General features: G+C 35.2%; 2 protein-coding genes across 2 annotated transcripts; both read left to right on the plus strand.

Annotated features, from left to right (window-relative positions):
• The first annotated feature begins 269 nt into the window (after positions 1-269).
• Positions 270-26,601, plus strand: LOC134246515 (uncharacterized). Its single transcript, XM_062728903.1, has 26 exons — positions 270-435; positions 7,198-7,393; positions 7,473-7,586; positions 12,490-12,622; positions 13,829-13,950; positions 14,054-14,236; positions 14,328-14,513; positions 14,608-14,862; positions 15,040-15,237; positions 15,326-15,529; positions 15,620-15,789; positions 19,312-19,600; positions 21,197-21,358; positions 21,447-21,608; positions 21,730-21,934; positions 23,467-23,630; positions 23,727-23,903; positions 24,034-24,264; positions 24,364-24,534; positions 24,619-24,822; positions 25,075-25,338; positions 25,471-25,653; positions 25,757-25,936; positions 26,020-26,107; positions 26,202-26,297; positions 26,381-26,601. The coding sequence occupies exons 1-26, from the start codon at positions 352-354 to the stop codon at positions 26,433-26,435; spliced, it is 4,476 nt and encodes a 1,491-aa protein (XP_062584887.1). The 5' UTR covers positions 270-351; the 3' UTR covers positions 26,436-26,601.
• On the plus strand, positions 663-3,357 carry LOC134246514 (uncharacterized). Its single transcript, XM_062728902.1, has 2 exons — positions 663-1,449; positions 2,327-3,357. The coding sequence occupies exons 1-2, from the start codon at positions 1,413-1,415 to the stop codon at positions 3,355-3,357; spliced, it is 1,068 nt and encodes a 355-aa protein (XP_062584886.1). The 5' UTR covers positions 663-1,412.

Consider the following 26,601-nt stretch of genomic DNA (forward strand, 5'->3'; position numbering starts at 1 on the left):
ACGATTTAATAAATCGTACAAACGATGTATTGAATCGTACAAACGATTTACTAAATCGTACAAACGATTTACTAAATTGTACAAACGATTTACTAAATCGTACAAACGATTTAAAAAAAAAATCTACATTGTCAAAATGTCACTAATACGCCGTCGTAGATATATAACATTTTGGCGAACATTTTTTTTTTGCCGCATCACTGAGCAATTTAAACATGCCAAGAAATGACTTACCTAACATAAAACGTTCATAACAAAAACCCTACTCGGTTAAGACAGGGAAATTTAAATGTAATACAATTTTATTTATGCATTTCTGTTAAAGGCTTTTGCGAAGTGTACAGAGATATAATGGTGGCCGGCAGTTGTGTATCATTCATTAGTGCATTTTGGATTTCTTGTACACTCACTGTCTCAAAATGTAATGGATTGAAGGTATTGTTTTTCCTTTAAAATTAATATATTCACATAAAACCCCGACAGACTGCTGACAGGAATAAAATTTTATGCTCCATAAAATATTTTATATGCAATCTTTTTTACATTGTTTGACAAAGATGAAATTACAGTTGTTCTCGACTTATTGTTTTGACATCGGGATCGAACTCCTGCTAAGATCGGGTTCAGCGTGATCGGCCATTATATTTGACTGTGGAAACACGAGGTTGTGATTAAATTTTTAAACAGCAGAAACACAAGGATATCGATTTCATCAATTTAATATACAGTTATATTTTGCTGTGACACTATCTAAGGTGCGTAATTATTTGAACCTTTGATTCATTGTCTGAATGTATAAGTCGGCATGGAGGCGGCAAGTACTGATGATCCAAAACCGCGCACAGTGGTGGTGATAGGTCATTCCTTCATCAGGAGACTCGGAATTTTGATGCAGAATGAACCAGATTTTGATAACTTACGACTATATAAAGATAAATTTAAAGTGTTAATTAGAGCCAGGGGCGGCCTCAAGACACAAGATCTAGCCAACTCTCGAGAATTGCTGGACTTTCAGGGCATACGTATTGAGGGCGCCATTTGTTTTATGCAAATTGGCGGGAATGATTTGTCAAATCCACAAGCAACACCAAACAAGGTCGCTCGGAATATTATGTCGTTAGCGCAATTCTTACTGTTAACTAACAAATTTTCCTTTGTAATAATTGGACAGTTATTACGCAGACATCCATCCAAAGTAGGGGACCACTATAATTTTAAAGTGATTGACACTAATAAACTCCTGCATGATCAGTGCCACTGATCTACCAGCAACATTTTGTTCTGGCACCATCACGGCTTCTGGGATCCAGAAATGAAATTCTTGGCCAGCGATGGGGTCCACCTCAAAGACAGCAGTCACGATCACCGGGTCATGAGGAAATACCTCCAGAGCATTAAGAGTGCTGTCCTCCATGCCTCCCATCTGTCAGGGTGGGAGAATAAGGATAAGTAAAACATGCACATATGTTGATAAATGACTGTGCATGTGATGGAAATTTTGCAATATGTTTCTGCTATATTTTTCAATATATAAATATGATATTGACAATTGCTTGAATGCTTATTTAATTTCAATGTAAACCTCGACATGTTTCTGCACATTATGTCGCCTGATTTATTGTCATGCGGTCAGTGTCAGTATCGGTCAGAATTGGGGAATCTTCAGTTGATTCCTTGGGAATCGTCAATGATTCCACCATATGTTTATGAAGGCTCCAGTTTGTTTTTCTTAATCCTCCCAATATCTGATGAAGGTTGGGAAGATCTGTTTGTTTATTTAAAAAAAGGAGTTTGTTTTTCTTAATCATCTCAATATCTAATGAAGGTTGGGAAGATCTGTTTATTTATTTATAAAGTGGTTGCCTTCCAATGTTTTTTTATGCATATGACGGTGACAGCTTAATTTTCTTTACCTTCCCGATATATAATGAAGGTCGGGAGGAATTTATTTATTTATAACATAAGAGAGTTGACTGTCATTGTCACTATGATGTTAAATGCAGCTAGGTTTGTTTTTTCTAGTGCATTTCCATTGTTAGTGGAATGAGCACAGGTTTTTTGTTTTTGTTTTTCCTTTTTATTAGCTGCAACTATGATGAATTTTGATTTAACCAGGATACTGACCTGTTTTCAAGCTGACAATTATTATGTGATATGATTGGCTCAAATGCCTTATGAACAATTCATTTACAAATGACAAAGATGGAAAATATGTAACATGTTGGTGCATAACATGTGCTTATAGCTGAATGACTAACATTATTAATACTTTGATCATGATTATATTAACACCTATGGCAATTACAACTGCTCAGACTTATTGTAGAAAATATGCCACCAAAAAAGAGGATGAAACTACGCAGCCAACCAGCTCAGGCACCCCCTGTAGACTCGGCATTGGGCAACGCAGTTGATGCCAGTTCATCAGCTACTCAAGCGAGCTGCACAAACAACCCTCCAATTGACTATGACCAGCTTGCAGCAGCAATTCTTAGACAACAACAGGCTTTGACACCAAGCAGTGCTTCCTCAAATAATATCGTTTCTCAGGCTACTCCCTCTACTTCACAGGCTGTACCCTCTGCATCAAGTACCTCTTCTAGCGATCCAAGTAGTCTAAATTTGGTAAACACCCTGCAACAGTTATTTTCAGGTGCAGGTGAGTCAGTGGCAGATACATTAAATGGTAACAGCACACATTCTACCCCATTATCAGTTGACAATGGTATTCCTTTGGGTGCTAACGTTCCAGTTCGCATAAAAAATAAAATCTGGAATGATCAATTCATTGACCTCAAATGTCTACTTCCAAATTACAAAGACCAAAACATATCAATTCAAATAGAAAATAATGCTATTCAATTAAATCCTCATTCAACAAAACAGTCAGTGATGTCACTTCATCAGTGGACATCAGCATTTGTGATATTCATGTCAATTTACACCGAGAAGTCTCCCCAAGAACATGCCAGTCTACTAAAATACTGTTTCACTGTTAGGGAAATTGGGAGTTCTAATGGGGATGGGGCCTGGAGATACTACGATGAAAACTTTAGGAAACTCCGACAATCAAAAAAGATACCTTGGCAACTTCCCATTACTGAATATATGGTGAAAGCTTGCACTTTAACTCGTTCATTTCGCTCCTCCCAGAACCTTTTCAATCAGTCAAAAACAAAACAGTGGGAGTTGGCCTGCTTCAGCTACAACAACGGTAAACCTTGTAAAACCTCACCATGTAAATACATGCACATCTGCCAACACTGCGGCGAGCAGCATCCCAAAAAGAAATGTAACAAATGGGTCCGAAACAATCCTATCAGGAAACCAAACAATACCAACAACAATAAAACATGAAGTTCTTTGTCAGGAATTGCAAGGTTATGACAGGGTCTTACTTGATTTTCTTGTTGATGGATTTAAATTTGGTTTTAAACTGGGCTGCAGTGAATTTCTGCCAACCTCTGTTAAGAGCAATCACTCATCTGTTAGGAGAAGTCCATTGGTAGTTAACAATAAGTTGAATAAGGAATTGGGGCTCAATCGTATTTCAGGTCCTCATGTACTTAAACCCTTTGAAAATTTCATTTGTTCGCCATTAGGGCTGATGCCTAAGAAGCTACCCGGAGAATTTAGAATCATACACGATCTATCCTTTCCAGAGGGTAATTCAGTAAATGAACACATTTCGCGAGAAAATGCGGTTGTGCATTATGATTCTATTGAAAATGTAATACAGCTAGTTAAGAAATTTGGGAAAGGGGCACTTATGGCTAGGTTAGACATAGAAGATGGGTTTAGAAACATCCCAATACACCCTTCAGACTATCATTTTTTAGGTTTTCTTTGGAACAATCAATATTATTATGATAAATGTTTACCAATGGGCGCCAGTTCATCGTGTCAGTTGTTCGAGAGGTTAAGCACAGCTTTGCAATGGATTATGTTAAATAAATATCAGGCCTCTGGTATGTCTCATCTTATTGATGATTTTTTCTTCATTGGACCAGCTTTATCTCAAAAATGTCTCTCTGATGTTAGAAATTTTGAAAGTTTATGTTCGAGAGTAGGAGTCCCTCTTAAAGAATCCAAAAATGTATTACCAACAACTTGTTTAACCATTTATGGAATTGAGGTAGATTCTGTTCTCATGCAAAGTAGACTCCCAGAAGACAAACTCACTAATATGAGACAATTGTTGGAAAAGACAGTCCATAGAAAAAAAATTCAGTTAAGAGAGTTGCAGTCTTTGATAGGTGTTCTCAGTTTTGCCTGTCAAGTAGTCACACCTGGTCGTGCATTTTTGAGACGGTTAATAGATCTGACTCGTCGTGTGTCCAAACCAAATCATTATATAAAGTTAACTACTGACGAACGTGCGGACATTAAAGCATGGCAACTTTTTATCAATCATTTCAACGGCAAGTCAATATTTCATCAGGATGAGTGGTTGTCTTCACAGAAGTTACATATATATACAGATGCATCTGGTGCCTTGGGTTATGCAGCTGTATATGGTTCAAAATGGTTTGCACAAGCTTGGCTAGATATTCATACAGATTATCACATTTCTGTTAAAGAGCTGTTTCCTATCGTTCTGTTGGTAGAAATTTGGGGACCTTATTTAAGCGATCAAAAAATTCTCTTTTTAACTGATAATATAGCAGTTGTTGAGGTTATTAATAAACAGTCATGCAGAGACAAAATATTGATGAAACTTGTACGCCGATTAGTTGTTGCAGCAATGAAATATAACATACTATTTAAAGCAAAACACATTCCAGGGAAACACAATGTACTTGCAGATTACCTTTCCCGCTTTAAATTCCAGGAAGCCAAGAAATTTGCCCCTTGGTTGGACCTCAAGCCAACAGCAGTACCAGAACATTTGATTTACATCTAAGCCAACCAAGTCGGCAGTTACTTCAGGCATCACTGTCTTTATCGTCTAAGCAGTTATACCTTCGAAGTTGGAATTTGTTAAAGAAATTTTGTGACACTCATAGTATACCCTTTTCTCTCCCATTTGCAGAAGGAATTATTTGCAATTTTATTGGTGAATTATTCACTGAGGGTTTAAGCCCATCCACCATCACTTCACATGTTTCGGCAATTAGTTTCGTTCATAAGATTTTTGACTTTCATGACCCTACCCACTCTTTTATAGTGAGAAAAGTTATCAAAGGAGCCCAAAACCTAGCAAGAACTGTTGACACTAGACTTCCAATTACAAAACCCATTCTTATCAAATTATTATCTGCCTTAGATCACACTGTTCAAGAAGCAGACTCAAGAACTCTGCTGTCAGCAATTTTCCTTCTTGCCTTTCATGCCTTTATGCGGTTAGGTGAACTCGTTCCTAGAAACAAAACATTTAACTCAAAAGTAATTCAAAGACAAGACATAATGTTCAATGACGATAATTCAGTTCAGATCACATTCAGGTATTCAAAAACTATGAATGATAGGCAGCCATTAATAATTACTCTGACAGCTAATAATTTAAAATGTCAATTCTGTCCAGTTCATGCCTTAAAAGCATACATTGCTGAACATAAACACACATCAGGTCCTTTATTCACATTTAAATCTGGCGAACCAGTTCCGCACAACTTTGTGACATCTCATTTGAAACATGCCATAAATTTTATTGGTTTGAATTCATCAATTTACCTCGGTCATAGTTTTCGCATTGGTGCTGCCACAGAGGCAGCTAAGAACGGTTTATCTGAAAATGTAATTCAACAACTGGGTCGTTGGCACTCAAATGCAAGCAGACGTTACATTAGAATAAATGCTTTCAAGTTCTAAATTTCAACCCTTTATGAGAATTTCAAACTAAATGATCCCCTCATACAGGTACTGCCACTGACTATCAAAAGAGAAGTTAGCGTGTGGTTTTTTCTCTTCAGAACGTAAATAGGATCTGATTAAAAATTTTTAGCGTCAAGTCCAAAATTAAGCATATAAATTAATTACGAGGTCAGACTATGGTTGCTCAGACAGATTACAAAATTTTAAAATTTGGAATTACTAAGGTCAGCATATGGCTGCCTATATAAAACAGTAATTCGGTTAGAAATTTGGCAGGTATTATTTTGAAAAGTGTTAGCTCATTTACGAGATCACAATTTACCCCCCAATTTTGCCCCCAAAGTACAAGCTATCTACAGGAGGTCAGCATACGGTTGCTCATATAGCTTATGGAAATTGTAATTCAGCCTTAAATTGGGTGTTGAGACTGTGCGTGAAGTCAGCGAAATTGCGAGCTAATATACATGGAGACAGCGTACGATTGCCCACAAAGAAACTGTATAAAGTGAACTGGTATTTCAGCCTCGAACGGGTACGTGAGACTTGTATTTGGAGATCAGCATGTATTTATAGTAAAATTACAAGCTCAGCAGAAGTTTTTTTTGCATAAATTTGTGTATGAGATAAGCATATGGTTGGTTATAAAAAACTGTACATGGTAGTTGGAGCTTAGCAAGGTTTTTGTTTGAAACTTATACATAAAGTCAGCCTGGTTGTAAAAATGATTGCAAAAATCAGTCATGAGACTGAGTTTTGTTTTTAAATATTGTTCACGAGGCAGCAGTTGCTCCTTCTTTTTCTAATTTAACTTTTTTTCATTCATATAATTGGCAAACTTTGCTTTTAAATATGTTACTCTTATAGATATAACTTTATGATTATGATTAAATATGGTCTTATGCTTGGGTTAAGTAAGTCCATGCAGGTACATGTTTTTTCAATCTATAACAAAATTATGAAATGCCCTTTCCTTGGGTGGCGCGGCATGCCTCATGCAAGCATTAGGCATGCTGTGTGGCCTCTTGTTTTACGCCACCTTCTTGTTACACAAACTTGGTCATCATTATATAACAATAGCTGGGATAAGCAATAAGTCGCAATATATTATATCTAAGTTGAAACTATTCATTATTTGTCCTTATCCCAGCTATAATTTATAAGATTATATGTAATATTGTATATTTATGTGCTTTTGTTCACTTGCGTCATTTATCTAGTTAATAAATGACATGTTTTCACTCAACTCATTTCTCATGTTTTCTCTAGTGGGTAAAGCAACAAGAACAAGCTGCGGAAAGGCATTTCACATTACGGGATTTATTGTTACTAGTGGAAAAGTTGTGAATATAAAAATATTTATCCTCTGAAATTTGTTGTTTTTAGCCAGATTATACAGCTTGTGATGTTGCTGATCTGAAGAATGGTAATCTTGTCCGTTGTTACGATAAAGACAGTATCCCTGTGACATTTGACTCTTATGTCCCGGATGGGTCGTTATGTGACATCATAAATTCAGATAAGGCAACTAAAGTGAGCGTCACATGTGATGAGGGACAGTGGAATGACTCATTCCTTACATGTAAGCAGTGTTCATAATGCTTAATCATTATATATACTGAATTAAATATATTCTTATAATTTTGTTTTATTGTTTTCAGATTCTACAAAAGCAAATGATTCTAGCAACGGTCGTCTTTTACGACATAAACGCTTCTTAGGCTTTATTGTTAAATCATTCAAATGCTTGTTTGGAGGATGTTCGAGACGTTCTAGTAAGTCCATATTTCATCAAAATTTAAAAAAAATATTTTCAAATTTTTTTTTTCTTTATTTTTTATATACTTAGCATTACATATACAAATTTAAAACATGCAGCATAAATGAACTATACGCTGATACGATAAGAAAAGAATTCGAAGTAAAATTCTGATATTACCATTATGGTTCGTCTTTTTTGCAACAAAGGTGGAGACTTTTTAATAAGTCAGCTTAAAAATCAAACAAAGACTGACAACATTTCCTTGTTTTTCATTTGACTATATTTTTCACATTTTTGAATTCGTAGTCTGGCGCTTCTCTATATTTCCAAGTCTTTTTGAAATTTGTTACTTTGTTTGTCATTCACGAAGTATAACCAATTAAAAGAAGTATAAAATAAAACAATTTTTTTTCAGAATTTAGGCATCTTCACAATATTTCATCAATGCCCCACCGTGCCAGAACCCCTGATCTATGGAACAAATTTCAAAATTTTGAAAAATTAAAGCATCTTAGCTTATTCTTAAAAGCTCTAGCTAGGCACCTGGTTCATCTTTTAAATATGCAGATAGAAAGGAGAATATGTTAGAACAAGAGGCCCATGGGCCACATCGCTCACCGGAGTAAATTTGTTCTTTAACAAATTTTCCTCTGTGATATCTATTGTGTCTTCGCCCGATCCTTCTCCTTATTTTTACAATTTAGAATTTCCCATAATGCTTTTTACATACGTTTCACCTCTTACGTGTACATATATGTTGGTGTTGAGAAGAATAATTTTTAAAGATATATATGCTGTAATAGTGTTTGTTTTATTTAAAAAGAGTATGGGGTGTCTCAACAAGTTATGTAATTTATATACTTAATGCAAATCGTTTAAAAGTTATCTAAAATTATTTGGTAAAAGTTATTTTTTCTCCGAGTCGGATATTAATCCGCCTCTTATTGAAACATTCAGGATCACGTGGTCTCGCATGCTCACAGCAAACAATGGTCCAATCTCGTGAATGAACAGAAAAACATGATGGTCTACTACATTTTTACCACAAACACGTGGGTTAGGAAAATTTAGAATGTTATTTCAAATGACGGATGGAAAGCCAATTTACAAATCTTTGTAAATAATAAAGTAAATAATAAATAAGACGGTAGATTCGCCATGTAAGTTGAATTAGTCGTTGCTCAGTTATTACTACACATAGAAATTTAAAGTTTATGCATTTATAAAGAAAGACTTAAGTTGCATGTTTTTTTAGAATAACATCTATATTAATTCTCATTTGCATTGATCGTAGAACGTGTATTGAGTAGCATACTGTATGTTTCGAAGTTGTACACATTGTAGACATTGTCAATACGTGAGCACACCTCAAAGTTGGTTGCTTTTTGTATCGAGGAATAGTCACGTGAAATTGTCTTTTGCACGGGAAAACTAAATAAAACTAAACTAAATAAACTGTAAATAAACGGACGTGTACAATTAGCCTGGTCCCCTGGCTCACCCTTGCCAAGGCAGGAGAGCCAGGTGGATTACTATGCCTTCCTTTGATTGGTCAGAACAATGCGCGCTAAATCGTGGGTTTTTGAGCCGTTGCCGTTAATCACAGAAATAAATATCGACGTAACAATGACACATTACGTCGACGACGTCGAAAAATACGACGTCACAATGAACGTCTTCACCGGAAGCGCAGCCATATTGGACGTAACAATGGGATAAGATTCAAGGCATATTCGCCCTGAATCCATTGTTCTCCACCTGGCCCTGGTGGCGCGGAGTATACGAAGCAAAACAGGGACAGGGAACCAGGCTACTGTACAATGGACTGAGGAAAACTCTTAATTTTTATCATTGTTAATCATTTGTATGCAAATGTGAGCATAGTATTAGTAGATAATAATGCACATAATGCATTAAGCGTGTTAATACATGTACTTTGGAAAATGCATCACGTCTTTCCGAGAGTGATTTAAAAAAAAACAAACAAAAATTAGCCCTTTCGAAAAACACATGTAGTATGTTATGAAGTAACCCAGAAATGCATTAAATGCAACTCATTTAGCTGATTAGTCGATTTTTCAGTCATGTTGGTTCCTCAGTGAACAGGTGTCACAAAAATAGTTTCCTCGACCTGAGGCCTGTTCAAGAGAGCGCTCGCCAAAATTCCTTAAATCTCCAATAGTACTAGAGTACTTTTGGCGAGCGCTCGCAAACGTTCACTCTGCTTAACAGGCTTTGATAATTCTCGCGATGCTTTTCCCGCGCACATGCGCTGATCCAGCATAAACGTCAGTCCTTTATATATATGCATGAGAATATCTATTATTTTCCCGATCAGTACTTTTTAGCTCACCTGAGCCGAAGGCTCAAGTGAGATTTTCTGATCACATTGTGTCCGTCGTCCGTCCGTCCGTCTGTCCTTCCGTAAACTTTTCACATTTTCGACTTCTTCTCAAGAACCACTGGGCCAATTTTGACCAAACTTGGTACAAAGCATCCTTGGGTGACGGGGAATTTAAATTGTTAAAATGAAGGGCCAAATCCCTTAACAAGGGGAGATAATCAAGAAAAGACAAAAATAGGGTGGGTTTATTAAAAAATCTTCTTCTCAAGAACCACTGAGCCAGAAAAGCTGAAACTTTTTTGGAAGCATCCTGGGGTAGTGTAGATTCTAAATTGTTGAAATCATGCCCCCCGGGGGTAGGACGGGGCCACAATGGGGAATCCAAGTTTTAAATAGAAATATATAGGAAAAATCTTTAAATCTTCTTCTCAAGAACCACTGGGCCAAAAAAGCTGAAACTTATTTGGAAGCATCCTGGGATAATGTAGATTTTAAATTGTTCAAATCATGACCCCCGGGGGTTGGGCGGGACCACAATGGGGAATCCAAATTTTACATAGAAATATATAGGAAAAATCTTTAAAAATCTTCTTCTCAAGAACCACTGGGCCAGAAAAGCTGAGACTTATGTGGAAGCATCCTGGGGTAGTGTAGATTCTAAATTGTACAAATCATGACCCCCGGGGGTTGGGCGGGGCCACAATGGGGAATCAAAGTTTTACATAGAAGTATATAGGAAAAATCTTCTTCTTAATAACCACTGGGCCAGAAAAGCTGAAGCTTATGTGGAAGCATCCTGGGGTAGTGTAGATTCTAAATTGTTCAAATCATGACCCGAGGGGGGGGGGGGGTAGGGCGGGGCCACAATGGGGATTCAAAGTTTTACATAGAAATATATTGGACAATCTTTGAAAAGCTGAAACTTATGTGGAAGCATCCTGGGGTAGTGTAGATTTCAAATTGTCTAAATTATGATCATTGGGGTAGGGTGGGGTCACGATATGTATTACAAGGGGGAAATCTGGTAAAGAACGGAATGGTCAAAGCTTCTCAGGTGAGCGATGTGGCCCATGGGCCTCTTGTTTAATATTTAACATTTCGTCGAATTTGCAAGAGTGCTTCATTTTTGATAGCTTATTATACTTCAGAAATTTTGGTTTGGTTTCAGCTGTGCAAAAATACTGTTTAACACGGCATACATATCTTTTCCAAAATATTACCATGTAAAACTTGGATTTCTTATTTTGATCCCGCCCTAACCCATTTGTATTGATCCCTGGAGGTGTTCATTTGGACAACTTTGAATCAAAGTAGCTCATGATGCTTAAATTGACTTAAGTTTCATATTTTCTGGTCCAGTGACTCTTGACATGTCCCATACATGTATATATCAATGTAAAACTTGGATCCCCGATTGTGCCATCTCCCAACTCCCGTGGTTTATGATGAGCACAATTTAGAATCTAAACTACCCCAAGATACTTTGGCATATATTTCACATATTTGCTCCAGTGTTTCTGAAGAAGATATTTTGAAGAGTTTTACTATATATTCTCATGTAAAACATTGATTCCTTATTGTGACTCCGTCCTATCCCCAGGGATCATGATCTGAATAATTTAGAATCTACACTTCCCAGGGCTGCTGCCACATAGGATTTAGCTTTTGTGGGCCAGTTGTTATTGAGAAGAAATGTTTTAATGAATCATCCTATTTTTTTTTCTTTTCTTGATTATCTCCCCTTATGGAAGGACATGGCGCTCGATTTAAAAAATTGAAACTCTTTTTTTTAACCTAATGATGCTTTGTAATAAGGGTGGTTAAAATTGGAACTGTGGTTCTTGAGAAGTTGAAAATATGAAAAGTTTATAGATGGATGGATATTTGGTAGTCATAAAAGCTCACTTGAGGTTTCAGCCAAGGTGAGCTTAAATATCAAGTTTCATTAAAGGATAAATTATGCCTAATCCTAACGACAGTATTTTTTGCCTGTGCGCTTTGTGAGAAAATATTTAAAAGATCTAATATATCCTCTATACATATTTTTTTTTACAAATTGGTACATGGTGATGGCTTATTGATTATCCGGTTAGTCAACAGTTTATGCTTATATTCAGATCTAAAATGGAACTTTTTTTTTCCAGAAAGCAGTTACTTTTATAGTTTAATTCCAACACCTAGGACCCATTGGGACAGGGTTTATGAAAATAAACATTTTTACAACAATTCTTCTTATTGCTTTAAAATACATGGACTGAAAATAGATCATGAGAATAATAAAGCTGAAGTTGTTCAAAGGTTTACGTATAACACACGACGGACGGCGACCGACAGAGAGTCATTTCTCCTTAAGGACGAAAAGTAAACGTATAAAATAAGAAACTTAAATATGTGATATGTTTTGCAAATATATGTATCAGTATTTATATCAATAATAACTAAACCATTTTTTACGGTTGAGAGTTTCAATTTTTGCTTTGCAGTATTGAATCATGTTATTGATAAAAAAGGACCGGTACCTTTACAAATCATTTGGAGAATTACAAGTTTCACACTCTTTTTATCTGTGTAGGACCTCGAGACAATACACAGCCTAGCTTAACATGTCCTCAAAACATACAAGTAAATGCTGAAAAACTACAAACATGGAAAGTTGTATCCTGGCATGAACCGACAGCACACGATGATAGAGACGGACATATCACGTCAGTATAGCACTGTACATTCCTTGTTTAAAGGGGTACGGAGAAAGATTTATTACAATAAAAGATTTTCTTTCATCATTTACAGTAAATGTATTTAACTCATTCTTCAAAACTAAGATAAGATGTATGAGCAAACGGGTACTTCTTAAAAGTTATAATTTTCTTTATTTATATACATTGATTACCGGTAAGTAAAATATTTACAAAAGGAGATCATTATATAAATTGCTTTGAAGAATTGGATGGTACAAAGTAATAGTGATGTCCGAGGGTCCGTCTGTGCGTCCGCCTGTTACGCTTTGTTGGCACCAAGATTTTATCAACAACTCTTCTAATACCACTGCGATCTTTATCGTGCCACACCTGCATAAACCGAGGCCCCGTGTCACAGCAGGTGTGGCACGATAAAGATCCCTCCCTGCTCAAAGGCCGTAAGTGCCGAGCATAGGCCTAAATTTGAAGACCTTTACCGGCAATGTTGACGTCTCCATATCAGTGAAATACTCTGGAGAGGGACGTTAAACAGTATACAATCAATCAATCAATCAATCAATCGAATACCACTGAATGAAATTTGATGATACTTTCATAGAATATGGACACTGTCATTATATTCATAAGGAATGCTGGGGGTATCATTTGAATACCCCATTGCTCACATTACTACCAGTTTAAAAAAAGAGTTGTCCGTGATTTTTTTGTCCAGTTATTTGCCGATTATATCGAGGAGCACACAGTAGGTAGGACCGGTCGGTGAGGGATGATTTCTCCTTCATGGCACCGGATCCCACCTCTGATGTTTTGGAGGTCCATGTTTAGTCCGCTTCTGTTTTGTAACGTAAAATTAACCTTTGAACTCGAATTATGTTCTTTACAGATTTTGTTCATGATAAAGAAAGAGGAAAAACATGTAGCCGCATATTTAAGAAAATATGAGTCTTATTTGTCACCCATTTAGCCGAGAATTATTTTTACATGTACATGTACATTAATTTATAAAACTGAATATCTTAATCTTACGAAACATAGTACTTTTTGTTTTAGAACCATAAATGTGTTCATTTCTTGTTGATATTTTAGCCCGTTTTACTGTAAAAATCTTTGGTCATTAAAGGAGTAACTTTCTTTATCAAACAAACTGTGAATAGAAAACCGCCTGTTCGATGAAAAGATAAATAAATTGATCTGCAAATCATATATTCATAGGCCAACAAGAGAGGGTAAAGCATCCGGAAGCTACTTTAGTGCTGGAGTTACAACTATCGGATATTATGCCAGGGATAAAAGTGGAAATATGGCTCGATGTACCTTTACAGTTACCGTTACGGGTGTGGAATATTTTATTACAGCTATTGCAATTATATCATAATCTTATATACCGATATTCATGTTAGAGATTTTTTGTACGTTTTACTTTGATTTCTTGAATAGTTTTACGTTGCCCGACCCCTTATAAAATTAACAATGGATACATCATATGTCATCCAAGTGATGAGTATCTATATGGAGCGACTTGTTTCTTTGGATGCTACCCTGGATTTAGTCTAGAGGGAAATTCGCATCTGGAATGCTTAGAAAACAAACTTTGGAACTATAATTTTCCACATTGCAAAAGTAAGTATGAAAGCATGAAAGTGAATACAGGTGCATTACGTTTCCTACAAATTATAAATATTCATTGTCACACGTGTCTTTAATTCCATAGAGAGGACTTGTCCAACACTTTTACCCGCTGTAGGCATCCTCAATTATACTTGTACAGATAGTAACAATTTTCGCAGTATATGCACTTATTCTTGCGCAAACGGGTTTGATATAACTCCAGGAATGTCACGTGTTAGAATCTGTACAGCTTATGGGTTTTGGAGGGGAGAGGAGCCAACCTGCAAAGGTATATATAAATATAAACAAAAAAGAACCAACATTTTCTTTCAGCAAGATTTTAATGTATTATATTTATTTTATACTTAATATCTACATTGCAGATGTTGATCCCCCAAAATTGATTGGTTGTTTACACACTATATATGCTTTTGCGGACAGAAACTCAACAACTGGTGTCGTAACATGGAAAGAGCCTACCGCCTCAGACAACTATGATATAAGTGTTAGTATTGTGAAGGAGGGAAGTGTATCACCAGGGGACGAGCTGTTAGCAGGAAACTACAAGATAGTGTACAAAGCCACTGATGCTGCTGGAAACAAAGCTCCGAGCTGTGTGACTCACATCGTCTTAAGGGGTAACTGAAATGCTGAAGAATTAAATCACTTCTGTTTATCAAAAACTCCTAAGTACCTTGCCTTGTATTGAAAAAAAAAACATATTAAGCAGATATTTTCTTTAAACTGCAATACTGACAATGCACATACATGTATGATTACAATTTTCTGAAATTGCGTTATCTTTTAAATTAAAGTACTGACATGTCCTGCTGTGTATCCTACGCCTTTTCTAAGTGTTACTTGTCCATGGGGGACGAAATATGGTAGTCAGTGCGAATTTAACTGTGACCCTGGATCAGTGCGCAACGGATCAAGAATTGTCGTTTGTGAAAAGAGCAAGAGTGGTAACTTTGGTTACTGGACTTGGAATGACAGGCAGCCATTTTGCCAAGGTACCGAAAGATTTTCGAAAATCTAAATTGAAATCTACCTCTAATGTTGTAATTTTTAAACACAATACTTTGATTCTTCCCAATATAGTTACTCAGCATTGTTATGAGGAACCAAATGTCCCTCAGAATGGCGCCCTTGCTTGTGATTATTGGTATGGTGGCAAATTTTGCCAAATGCTTTGCAATGATGATTATGACGTCAAAATTGGTTATAATCCTGTTGATATGCTTGTTTGTGGCACCAGTGGACAATGGCTACCATCTGGATCACTTCCTCTCCCGGATTGCGCAAGTAAGTAGAAGTAATGGTGTGTTATATAGACTTATAATTAAAGAAATAATGGAGTGACGTTTTCTGATAAAATTTATGGAAAACTTGGAGGAACAGGAGGGATTCTTCGAATGTCAATCTCATATTACTTTTCCGGTGACTGCACAAATTTGACTGTTCAAGAGGAGATAAAGAGAAAATTCATTTCCACGTTGTCATCGTCCTTATACAAAGATGCATGTTTGATACATGCTAAAGATTGTAAAGCGGAAAATGTTCGGGTAAGTGTTTAACACAACATAACACATTTAGTCACAGTAATAGATATTAAAACAAACTGATTACATTTCTTGTTAAAACAAATAGAAAGAGTGTAATTTAGGACGTCATTTTTAACCTTTTTGGCTATCTATTTTAAGCTTTGAATTACAATATATCGCTAAATTAATCCTTCATTATTGTGCTTTTATATGCTTTTGATATTTATGACTACAATTTTTGGTCAAACATATTTCTATAATTACAGACAATATCATCAATACGAACTCGTATCAGCCTCACTTTTTTGAAATTTGAACTTAAACACTCTCTCGATTTTGAAGCATTTGTGTGAACCAATGAGAAGGAAAATTCTCTTTTCTTAGAATTTATTTAACAGTTTTGAAATTATCAAAGAATACAAACAATGATCGTATAGTGGTTAAGAGTAAAGATCATTTCGATTGTAAATTGGCTCGTAATCGTATAGCTTCTCTCGGTCCCTCCTAGAACAAGGCTCCGAAGAGCCTTGCTCTGAGAAGTGCGGTCCAGAGAAGAGGGAGAAAGTGAGCTAGAGCAAAGATTATTTCGAAGATCGCCGTAAATAGTATTTATAATGTACAATACATAATAGACATTTGCATATACGATAAACAAGTTATTCAATAAATGGGTCTTAATCCTGGAATTTTGACAAAACAGTTTATAATCTAAGCATAAGTTTTTGTAAACTGGTGGTCAGTGTCCTTGTATTAGGCAAAAGTAAGTATAACTTTAATATAAACTTTAATAATGTTCAGTTATTGTTCCTGGATATATGTCCGTAGATAGATAAACATCCTGGTATGCTATATAGTCCTTAATCCGATTAACTTGTTTGTTTACTTTTACGGAAAAGTCTTACACTTCTGTATCCTTCTTGAATTAGGGGTCAGTGCACTCTATCACGAATACATTTTAATAATCTTATTCTATTTTCTTGATTTAAATAATTGTCTCAAAGCCTATAGGTTTACATTTGACCCCATGTAATTAGAAATTTCGGTAGGAAATTTCTGAACTAAAACAAGAGAATTATTTTGACTTGGTTCACATGACTGTGATAGGAAACAGATTATGTAAATCCTTTGCAAAATCGAGAATCTCACGAATGGTTCACATGAGTAATCGCAATACGTCCATCATGGTCATTGGATATAAACAGTGTTTCAAGGTTCTCTTCTTTTTGTACAAGTTTTATTTCACTACTATATAGTATCAAAAGGATAAACGAATACGGTGGATTATACAGTTATAGTTATACTAAATTATGGATATACAAAAGTTCACTTTTATTTCACTCATATTGGATGTGTACTTTTCGGTTCCTTGCTTTAAGCAGGATTGATGGTGATGCAAGTTGTTACGCATTACCAGTTGAGGAAATGGAAACATTTCTGGTGTTTGTAAAAAGTCATAAGTATACCTTGTACGTCTTATTTAAGTTCAGTCTCACAGTTTATATTCTTGTAGATCGGAATTTGTAATTAACAAAAGCAATGATAAATTCGTACAATACTGCAACAGCAATCAGTTATATCATTAGTTTCTAGCGTCGTTTTTATTTGTAAACATTATCTAATTTACTGTTATCACCTGTCGTATTCTTCATTTCCACGACTTCTTGTGATTTCCACAGTAATATACTAAAAACATAAACATCTCTGAGCGAATTAATTCAGGATCAGTACAAACACATATGACGGACCCAAAAACACTGGATCAGACGTTTTCTCCGCCCTTGGTATCACACAATGTACAAACGTCATATAATAAAAATATGCTTCAAATGCAGTCCACGATAAAATCCAATGTTTCTTTGACAATTGTTGCAATATTGTCCGAATTAAGGTAGAAACTTCGAGACAAATTCAGTCAATTTTCAAAATCCATAAAAATGAGACAAGGAATCTGACGTTAACTTCATCACCATTTTCTCCTACCTTGCTAAGTTTTCCTTTTCACCTTTGATATCTTCCAGTACCTCGCACATCCTGGTCACGGCATCAAATTTGGTTTTGTGAACCAATGAGAAAGAATAATTGTCTTTTTTAGAATTTATTTAACAGTTTTGGAATTAGCAGAGAAAACAAACGTGAATCATATAGTGGTGAAAAGCAAAGACAAATCGCATATCGTCGTAGATAGTATTTATAATGTACAATACATAATAGTCATTTGCATATACGATAAACAAGTTATTCAATAAATGGGTCTTAATCCTGGAATTTTGACAAAACAGTTTATAATCTAAACATAAGTTTTTGTAAACTGGTGGTCAGTGTCCTTGTATTAGGCAAAAGTAAGTATAACTTTAATATAAACTTTAATAATGTTCAGTTATTGTTCCTGGATATATGTCCGTAGATAGATAAACATCCTGGTATGCTATATAGTACTTAATCCGATTAACTTGTTTGTTTACTTTTACGGAAAAGTCTTACACTTCTGTATCCTTCTTGAATTAGGGGTCAGTGCACTCTATCACGAGTACATTTTAATAATCTTATTCTATTTTCTTGATTAAAATAATTGTCTCAAAGCCTATAGGTTTACATTTGAAAATTTCCGAAGACATTTAAATCGTATGGATATGGAATTTTAACATTTGCACATTATTTTTTTCAATTTCCGATTCCACAATACGGATTTAAATTCATGGAGAGAGAGAGAGAGAGAGAGAGAGAGAGAGAGAGAGAGAGAGAGAGAGAGATGGTGTACATGTAGTTTCATGGTGCACAAATAATAAATGACTCTAGTCTTAAGGGACGGTCATGTCTGTAGATGCCTCACCCTGCATACAATAATTCATAGGGGACATGTCCCTATACTTAAACATATACCAATCATGCACCTGATTTGCACTGATTGACAATACCAAAATTCAAACAAAAATGTATAGTAAAAAAGAATACATCATCTTTAATCAATAATAACGTTTTGTAAAACTCTTGTTTGAAGTCGGAGGTTGCTATAGACACTGTCCCAAAAGAAACTTTCAATGACCAACAGTGTAAGCATGTCGAACAGTGAGATATCACGTGTGCAGAGTGATTTTAATATGAATCGGGTTAAGCGCACCTGATAATTTAGTGACTAACTTGACCGTAGTTTGGATATTTTCGAAAGATCAGACATGAGCCACATTGTCATTTGGATATGTTAAGGTTTAAAAATACATTTTTGTAAATTAGAGGATTGGACAAGTTGTAGCATGATGTAATTTAAGACAATGAAAATGGTATCCATATGAATAACAATAGAGATGGGACAAAACTGTTAGACCCTCCTCCCATAGCCAGTATCGCACGGTATCAATACTCACAATTAACATAATGTATCATACCCTGATCTTAACACATTGCAATAACAAATCTGATAAAGAACGTTAATTTTTTTTTTCTTAAAGCACTTCTTCCAAACTTTCATAGCTTAAATGGACCCATACATTTTATTTAGATTTCATGCAAAAATGTAAAACTATTGATATCCTATTAACATTTTAGGTGATTTGTGGTCAAAAAGTACGAAGGAAGCGTTCTAGTGGTGGGGATTTGCAGATTGACATTGATATTTTTGCAGAATTTGATAATGCAATATTTACTGAATCATTCAAAATGTTTCGACGTCACCAATCTGATATTACTGGCAAGATTATCGAAGCTATGCTTGCAGGAACATTGGACTTTAATGCTAGTATTCATGGTTATATGGAGGCCAAAGATGTAGAAAATTTTGACGTTGTTTTGGAATGCCCAGAAAATACAATACCGTCCTACAGGACTACATCGTGTGGTAATTGTATTCAATACTAATTTTAACTTTACTTTTCAAGATTTAAGAAGCTTTTAAGATTGCTTTTTTCGGAACGAGGTTGGTTATGAACAAACAAGTTTTTGACACACCAATTTGAGCAGTTTCGTTTAAAAACACCATTTTATTTCCTACGTTCTACATGTATGGTCGATGAAAGGACCTTGTCTGCAAAAAATTATCAATGACGCTTTTTTTTATTTCCCGACCATGACAAGGAGCACATAACAGGTGTTACTGGCTAGCAGGGGATGTTCACTCCTCTATAGCATCTTAACCCACCTCTAATGTTTTGGATGTCCGTACTTGCTATGCCATGTCCTATGTTGTATTGTTTTATTGAATTTTGATCCTGAATTCTGTTCGTTATATCCAGATGTTTCCAGTCGACAATATATACCGAGACGAGTTGTTTCCTCTTCCTGCATAACAAACGACATAATCTACAGTCATACATTTGCACATTTGTCTTATGACAATATGTACTGCAAATATTTGTAAATTTGACGACAAATCTATGTGTTCAGGAATATTTATTAAGGTCGGGAAGAGAGAGAAAGAGACAAAGAGACACGCATGGCAAATAAATAAGTTGTATTTAGCACAACTTGCAAAACTGTAGAGAGAAAAGGTTTTGGTCAGTGAGAAATATACTGACATGTCCCTCGGATGGGGAGACCATGGAAATGGAGGTTGATGTTAGCACGAATAATTGTCTCTCACTGTTAATTGATCTTGAGTACCAAGAAAAGGTCAAAGTTTGCAGTTGTCTGCCGTACAATTTGAGGCGCGTTCACAAGCTACAAAATCTTTTAACAACAAACAAACAAACAAATTTCAAAGATTGTAGAATGAACGATTATTGCATGTTTCAAATCAATTGCAAATTACAGCAAACCTGTAAGATCTGTGGGCGGCATATAATGATCAGTCGGTCCATTCTGCCCTCCTTCCGTCAGTCTACCCGTCTGAGATCTCTTGTCCGAAGCATGTCTCCACCCGCCTCGGCTCTATCTAGTTGAAACATCTACCACAGAATGTCTTTAGGCAAAGATTGTGCAGTAATTTTAAACCATGTTACTGGGTCTAAGGTAAAGTTCAAAGCAGAAGGATATGAAAAATCCTTTTCCTGAGCATATCTTCTCTCCTTTGCTGTATTGTTTAAATGATCAGTGCATGTGTTGTGATCTTGATGTCAACTTTCAAGGGTTGAGGTCAACAATAGCCTCAAAATAAAATATTAAAATCTTTACAGAATTTCTTTCCCCAGAAGTCTAGTTTTTACCAAATGGCTTTGAACACGTATCATTTTTTATTTTCTTCCAGGTTTTGTTAAAGATATGCGACAATTTATAGAGGATGAACTTCTTAAATTTTCCTATTTAAATTAACTATTTTTACAGAGAGTACATACTTTTTTTACCTCTTAGACTCAAACTACATATCTAGTTATAGTACACAAATGTTCCTCTTCAAAATAAAACCATTTCAGCTACCTTACATTTTTATTTTTGTTGCTGAAAGGGGGGTCTTTTGAGATAGCCACAATTTCAATGGTATCTATATGTTAACTTTTAGTTGAATGTGCAGCTGGCACATTTTTTAATGAACAAAACGCAACCTGTGAAATGTGTCCTCGTGGTACGTATCAGCCAACTACTGGACAAGCACATTGCTTGCGATGTCCATTGGGTCAAACAACGAAGACAAAAGGTGGCAAACTTTCATCGCAATGTGAAGGTTCGGAACAATTTTACCTTTGATAAAATTTAAACAATATATGCAGCTACATGTATACATGCGTTAATTTATTATAATAATTTTGTAGACGGATGTCGTCCAGGATCTTGGTCAGTGAGTGGAACACCTACATGCTCTCTTTGTGCAGTTGGGACCTTTAGCACGGATTATGGTTCTGTACAGTGTATAAGCTGTCCAGGATCTACGACTACTATAAACGAGGGTGCTAGCAGTATTTCTCATTGTCAAGGTAATGAAGAATTTCGAAAACGTTAAAAAACAAAATTAAATTATCACATAAAAAAACATTAAACGTAATCGACATTTTAATTTTGTTTTGGAAGATTTAAATGATTTCTTTTCTATTTTAGATTACGATTTACGCTTGACGGAAGCTGAAAGTGAAGCATCGATAAACTTCATTGCTGAAAATCCCAAGGCCGTCCTTATATCATTCTGTTTACAAAAAGAAATTTCCCATAGCGACCAGTTTCGCCTTGGTTTGAAGAGTGACGATGTAAACATGACAATATTTTTTATCGCCATTGGCTCTGAGATTATCATTGGGAATGAAAAGTATGATTTTTTCGTTAAACTACATGTTGTTTTTTTGTCTGTGTGTCCTGTGTTTGCCGCTCATCATTGTTTTTTTTTCTACATCAAACACTGATTCAATTTCAAATATTTTGCAACTCCTTCAGTCTTTTGATTGATTGTATATCGTTTAACGTCCTTCTCGAGAATTTTTAACTCACATGAAGACGTCAACGTATGCCGGTGAAAGGCTTCAAATTCAAACCTATTATCGGTTCTCAGTGCCATTGAGCAGTGAGGGTTCTTTATCGTGCCAGCCTCTTCCGTGACACGGGACCTACATTTTTAAGGTCATATCTAAAAGACCTGCGACTTTCACATCAAATGCCGAGCGCTCGGAGATAAAGAACAATCACTACCTGTCTTTACGTCTTAGGTTTGACACGGCGCCTCGAATGAGAATCGAACCCGGGGATCCCGATCACGAAGCGAACGCTATACCAGTAGGCTACGGTGACCGGTGCAATCTTCTGTAATTTTCTCCATACTTTCAAATCAAACAGTATATGTGAATGAAGAATAAATTGATGGGGGAAATTCTCGAGTGATTTCTCGTTTAAAGACATTATTTTGTAAGTTAAAATGACCTTGGCAGCAAATACAATTTATCATTGAGTCAAATGCTGACCCACGTTTTTCATATTAATTGTTAGTCCATTGAATTGTCGACGGTTTTTTGCGTTATTTCCCGATCATGACAAGGAGTACACGGCGGGTGTGACCGATCAGTAGGGGATACTCACTCCTCCATGGTACCTGATCCAATCTCTGATGTTTCGGAGGTCCGTGCTTGCTTTGCTCCTATTTTGTATTGTTTATTTGACTTTGAGATGGAATACTGTTCGTTATTCTCCATATCCTTCGTAAGTATCTAATACTAGACTAAGTATGCTTTAATTTTTGGCAGCATTTGATTCATTAATGATATTTATTTATTATTCAGAATTATGAAGCATTCATGCAAAAATGAAGCAAAAATGTCAGGAATAATTTTTTTTTGAATTATTACTCTTTTTTTCATTTATATTCTCTGATAGACCTTAGAAAGCGAACAAGGAATATAATAATGATGAAAAAGGTTCTTTTTTTACCCAAATTATGATATTCATTCCAAAGGAATCAGGTTGATGGCTTTAATATTGTTGTTTTTTTTTCTTTTTATGTTTATTTCACTCACATAGATATGAAAGCATTGTCAGCTTCATATCAAGTCGTCTTTCTAAATAGTGAGGCTTCTAAATAGTACCACCGCTTTTTCCATCGGATCGAACATATGTTCATTCGATTACAAATCAAGAATGCTTACATGTACACTAGTTTTCTGGGATTGCATCTTTTGACTAGGTTGTCAGTTAAAAAAGGAATCGAATTCTCTTGTTCATTTTACATTTAATTAGTTTGAATCGTATTCACAGATAATTATTTCTATTTATTCTTAATAACTGGTATCTTTATAAGAGTTTCTTATTTTGTTTAAACAATATTTTTTATCAAAATAAAATTTTTACATGTAGAGAAATGAAAATGACAAATATCAGTCTTCAAGATGAAAGATGGCATTTCTACGCAATAAAACAAGATGATGATTTGACAGAACTTTATGTGGACGGGAAGTTAGAAACAGAATTGAAAATTTTTACATTTAATTATTCTGAAAATATTACATTGACTTTTAAAGGTATGTTTAGCAAAACGTTCTAAATATATTTGTAGCATGGTATTTTACTGTAACCTTTGTCACTCTGCTTTAATTTGAATAAAAATATTTTGAAAGGAAAGGGGACACTTTCAAGGTTAAATATTTGGAAAGACAATTCTACCTTTTCCCAAAAGATACTCAACTCAATCCAAAAATGTAAGTTTGCTAAAACTGGAGATCTAGTGAACTGGAAAGACTTTGAATTTACCATGAGCGACAATGTCTTTAAACAAACTCCAAGTGAATGTGATGGTAAGAGAACTAACGTATTCTAACTCTTTTATACAACGTAATCATGGATCTATAAAATTTATCTTTGTACAATCATTCACTCACTTAACTAGAAAATTTCTGTTATACTTAAAATATATCATTATACCAGATGTGAATGACTGTGCATCTCAGCCATGTTTGAATGGTGAATGTATCGATCTCCTCCATGGATACGAATGTCGGTGTATTTACGGCTTTTCTGGTGCCAGATGTGAAGAAAACATAGATGACTGCGCCTACCATGCATGCGAAAATAACGCAACTTGTGTAGATGGTGCAGCAAATTACACCTGTGAATGTGAGAAGGGATATAAAGGAGAGCTTTGTGAAATAGCAATTGGTAATTGAACACAAACCCTTAATTTGGTATTGTAAAGTGCTCAAAATATTTCAGTCTGCTGTATCTAGATACATCCATATCTGATGCAATTATTTATAGTTGATGGATTATGGGGAGAATGGGGTTTCTGGTCATCATGTAGTGTATCTTGTGGGAATGGGACCCAGCAGAGATCAAGAGTTTGCAACAATCCTGTCCCTGATAATGGGGGAATGGATTGCCACGATAGCAGCACAGAAAAGAAGAGTTGTAATGAAAGAAAATGTCCTGGTAAGGTAAAACGTGTCCTTCTTAAAAAAAAAGGAAAAAAAGACTTCAAATAACAAACTCATATCGTTTTAAATATTATTCTAGAATGTAGTACATTAGAACGGCTTGAGAACGTAATATGGACGTGTAATAACGACAGCCAGAACATAAACTGTACTATTGAATGTGCCGCTGGATATGATTTTGACCATGAAATAAAACCTTACTACTTGTGTGGAAAAGATACGTTCTATCATTGGGATTTTCAGACGGATGATAACCCAGATGGGAAAATGCCTTATTGCTCAGGTACATATAAGAATGCAAATAGCGACATAAACCTTTGTCAGAAAATTACATATTTTTTTCATGTTCCTTTGTGCCTAAAACCTTGCCGAGTTTTCAGTATTCACCTTGGGATTGTTAAATAAGGGATATATTCATGATAACTTGATATATACAAATGAAAACCGTGTTGATTGTAAAACATTTGAATAGATAACTGTTTCTTTATTTCTTACAATATTTGGCTTATATTGCAAATGTCTGTTCACATTTTAGAAATTCAAGAGAGTAAACTTCTCCGGGTATTCTATAAAGCGTCATACAACCAATTAGAATGTGACGGTGGGAACAAATACACATCTGTACACAGAGAAATCGCCGAAACTGCTCAACTTGCAATAAACAATATTGAATGCATTTCTATCGGACTTTGTCAACTAGACCAGGTTATTGTCACAAACTGTAATCAGCGACAAAAGAGATCCACCATTGCAAACACCGCAGGAGTAGATGTGTCTTTGTCTTGTTACCCTGCTATCCGTGAGTTCTTTAAGCAATATTTATTTTAATATATATTAATATTGTGATCCTTTTGGAGAAGGGAAACCTTTTTTTAAGTGTTTATTTAATCTTTTTGATATTGACCATTACTTTCTTAAAATAAAATTTCAGACGGCAATGAAATCTGCTATCAAAGCCTATATACTGCAGTAAATGACTTACAATTATTGGCAATGAATCACACGCTTGATGTTAATATAGACGATATTATATATGAAATTAACACAACCAGTGCTCAAGCTGAAAGTGATGTAGCATGTCCAACTGGAATGGTGCCAGTCAAGTTCTATTGCAGTATGTTATTTTATATCTTCGCTTCTTATGATTTTCTAATATTTTTATACTCTTATTTCTCTTTAAAATGATTAAGATTAAAGCGATTGTGTCTTTTTTCTAGTCCAATGTGCTCCTGGTCGCTATTACAAGAAAAACGAATGTGTGAAATGTGACTTTGGAACATACCAGGATCGAATGGGGCAGCTTTCTTGTAAAGAATGTCCAAATGAAACGACAACTCCAGGAAGAGGGTCGCGCATAGCGACGGAATGCTCTGTCAAACTCGAAACCAAAAGTCAAAGTAAATCATCATTTATTAAAGAACATTATATTTCATGATAACTTGTTATTCTTTTTATGTAAAAATCGATAATATTTTTTTAGCGTCCACTCTGATCATTACTGGAGTTTTGGTATCCATTGTTCTACTTAGTATTGTTGTAGTGTCTGCTGTAATTTGGAGGAAATGTTTGTAAGTAAATGAAACATAATGAATGAATTCAATAAATGTCTAATTTTATACCTTAAAAATGTTTTTACTCATAACGCTTTTAATTTCTTTTCAGAGGCCGGTCACATAAACAGAAATACAGCTTATCTTCTGAGTTAAATGTTGATACAAGAGAGCGAAACGTCGCATTGAAAACATCCATTGACAGTTTGTAAGTAAAGAAAACTTTGTAACATTTATTGTATCATCAGATTGATAATTTATAAAAAAAAAATATGTTTTTTTTTCGTTTAGGCAATTATCACAAGTACAGACTGGCAATATATTGCAAGAAAATTCATCGATATAAATAAGAGCCTCTGTTGAAGAAAAACAATGAGATTAGCGTGAAAGAAAACCGAATATAATGATTTAACGAGAACACATGTATACCTGAATTGTTTAATATAACAAATTTTATTATTAGGCGTTTTAAATTTGCGCTAGAGAGTCATTAAAAAACCCAATTAATAATA

This window comes from Saccostrea cucullata, unplaced genomic scaffold (assembly GCF_032062105.1).
Source record: "Saccostrea cucullata isolate Sc308-1 unplaced genomic scaffold, CSIRO_AGI_Scuc_v1 ctg2244, whole genome shotgun sequence".
Taxonomy (NCBI): domain Eukaryota; kingdom Metazoa; phylum Mollusca; class Bivalvia; order Ostreida; family Ostreidae; genus Saccostrea; species Saccostrea cuccullata.

Excerpts from the sequence above, each read along its gene's own strand:
- LOC134246514 (XM_062728902.1), top strand. The coding sequence starts at position 1,413 with ATGCCTCCCATCTGTCAGGGTGGGAGAATAAGGATAA. Across the intron at positions 1,450-2,326 it reads GGGTGGGAGAATAAGGATAA|AAAATATGCCACCAAAAAAG; the intron begins GTAAAACATGCA and ends GACTTATTGTAG.
- LOC134246515 (XM_062728903.1), top strand. The coding sequence starts at position 352 with ATGGTGGCCGGCAGTTGTGTATCATTCATTAGTGCATTTTGGATTTCT. Across the intron at positions 15,790-19,311 it reads GTAAAGCGGAAAATGTTCGG|GTGATTTGTGGTCAAAAAGT; the intron begins GTAAGTGTTTAA and ends TTAACATTTTAG. Across the intron at positions 24,535-24,618 it reads TAATGAAAGAAAATGTCCTG|AATGTAGTACATTAGAACGG; the intron begins GTAAGGTAAAAC and ends ATATTATTCTAG.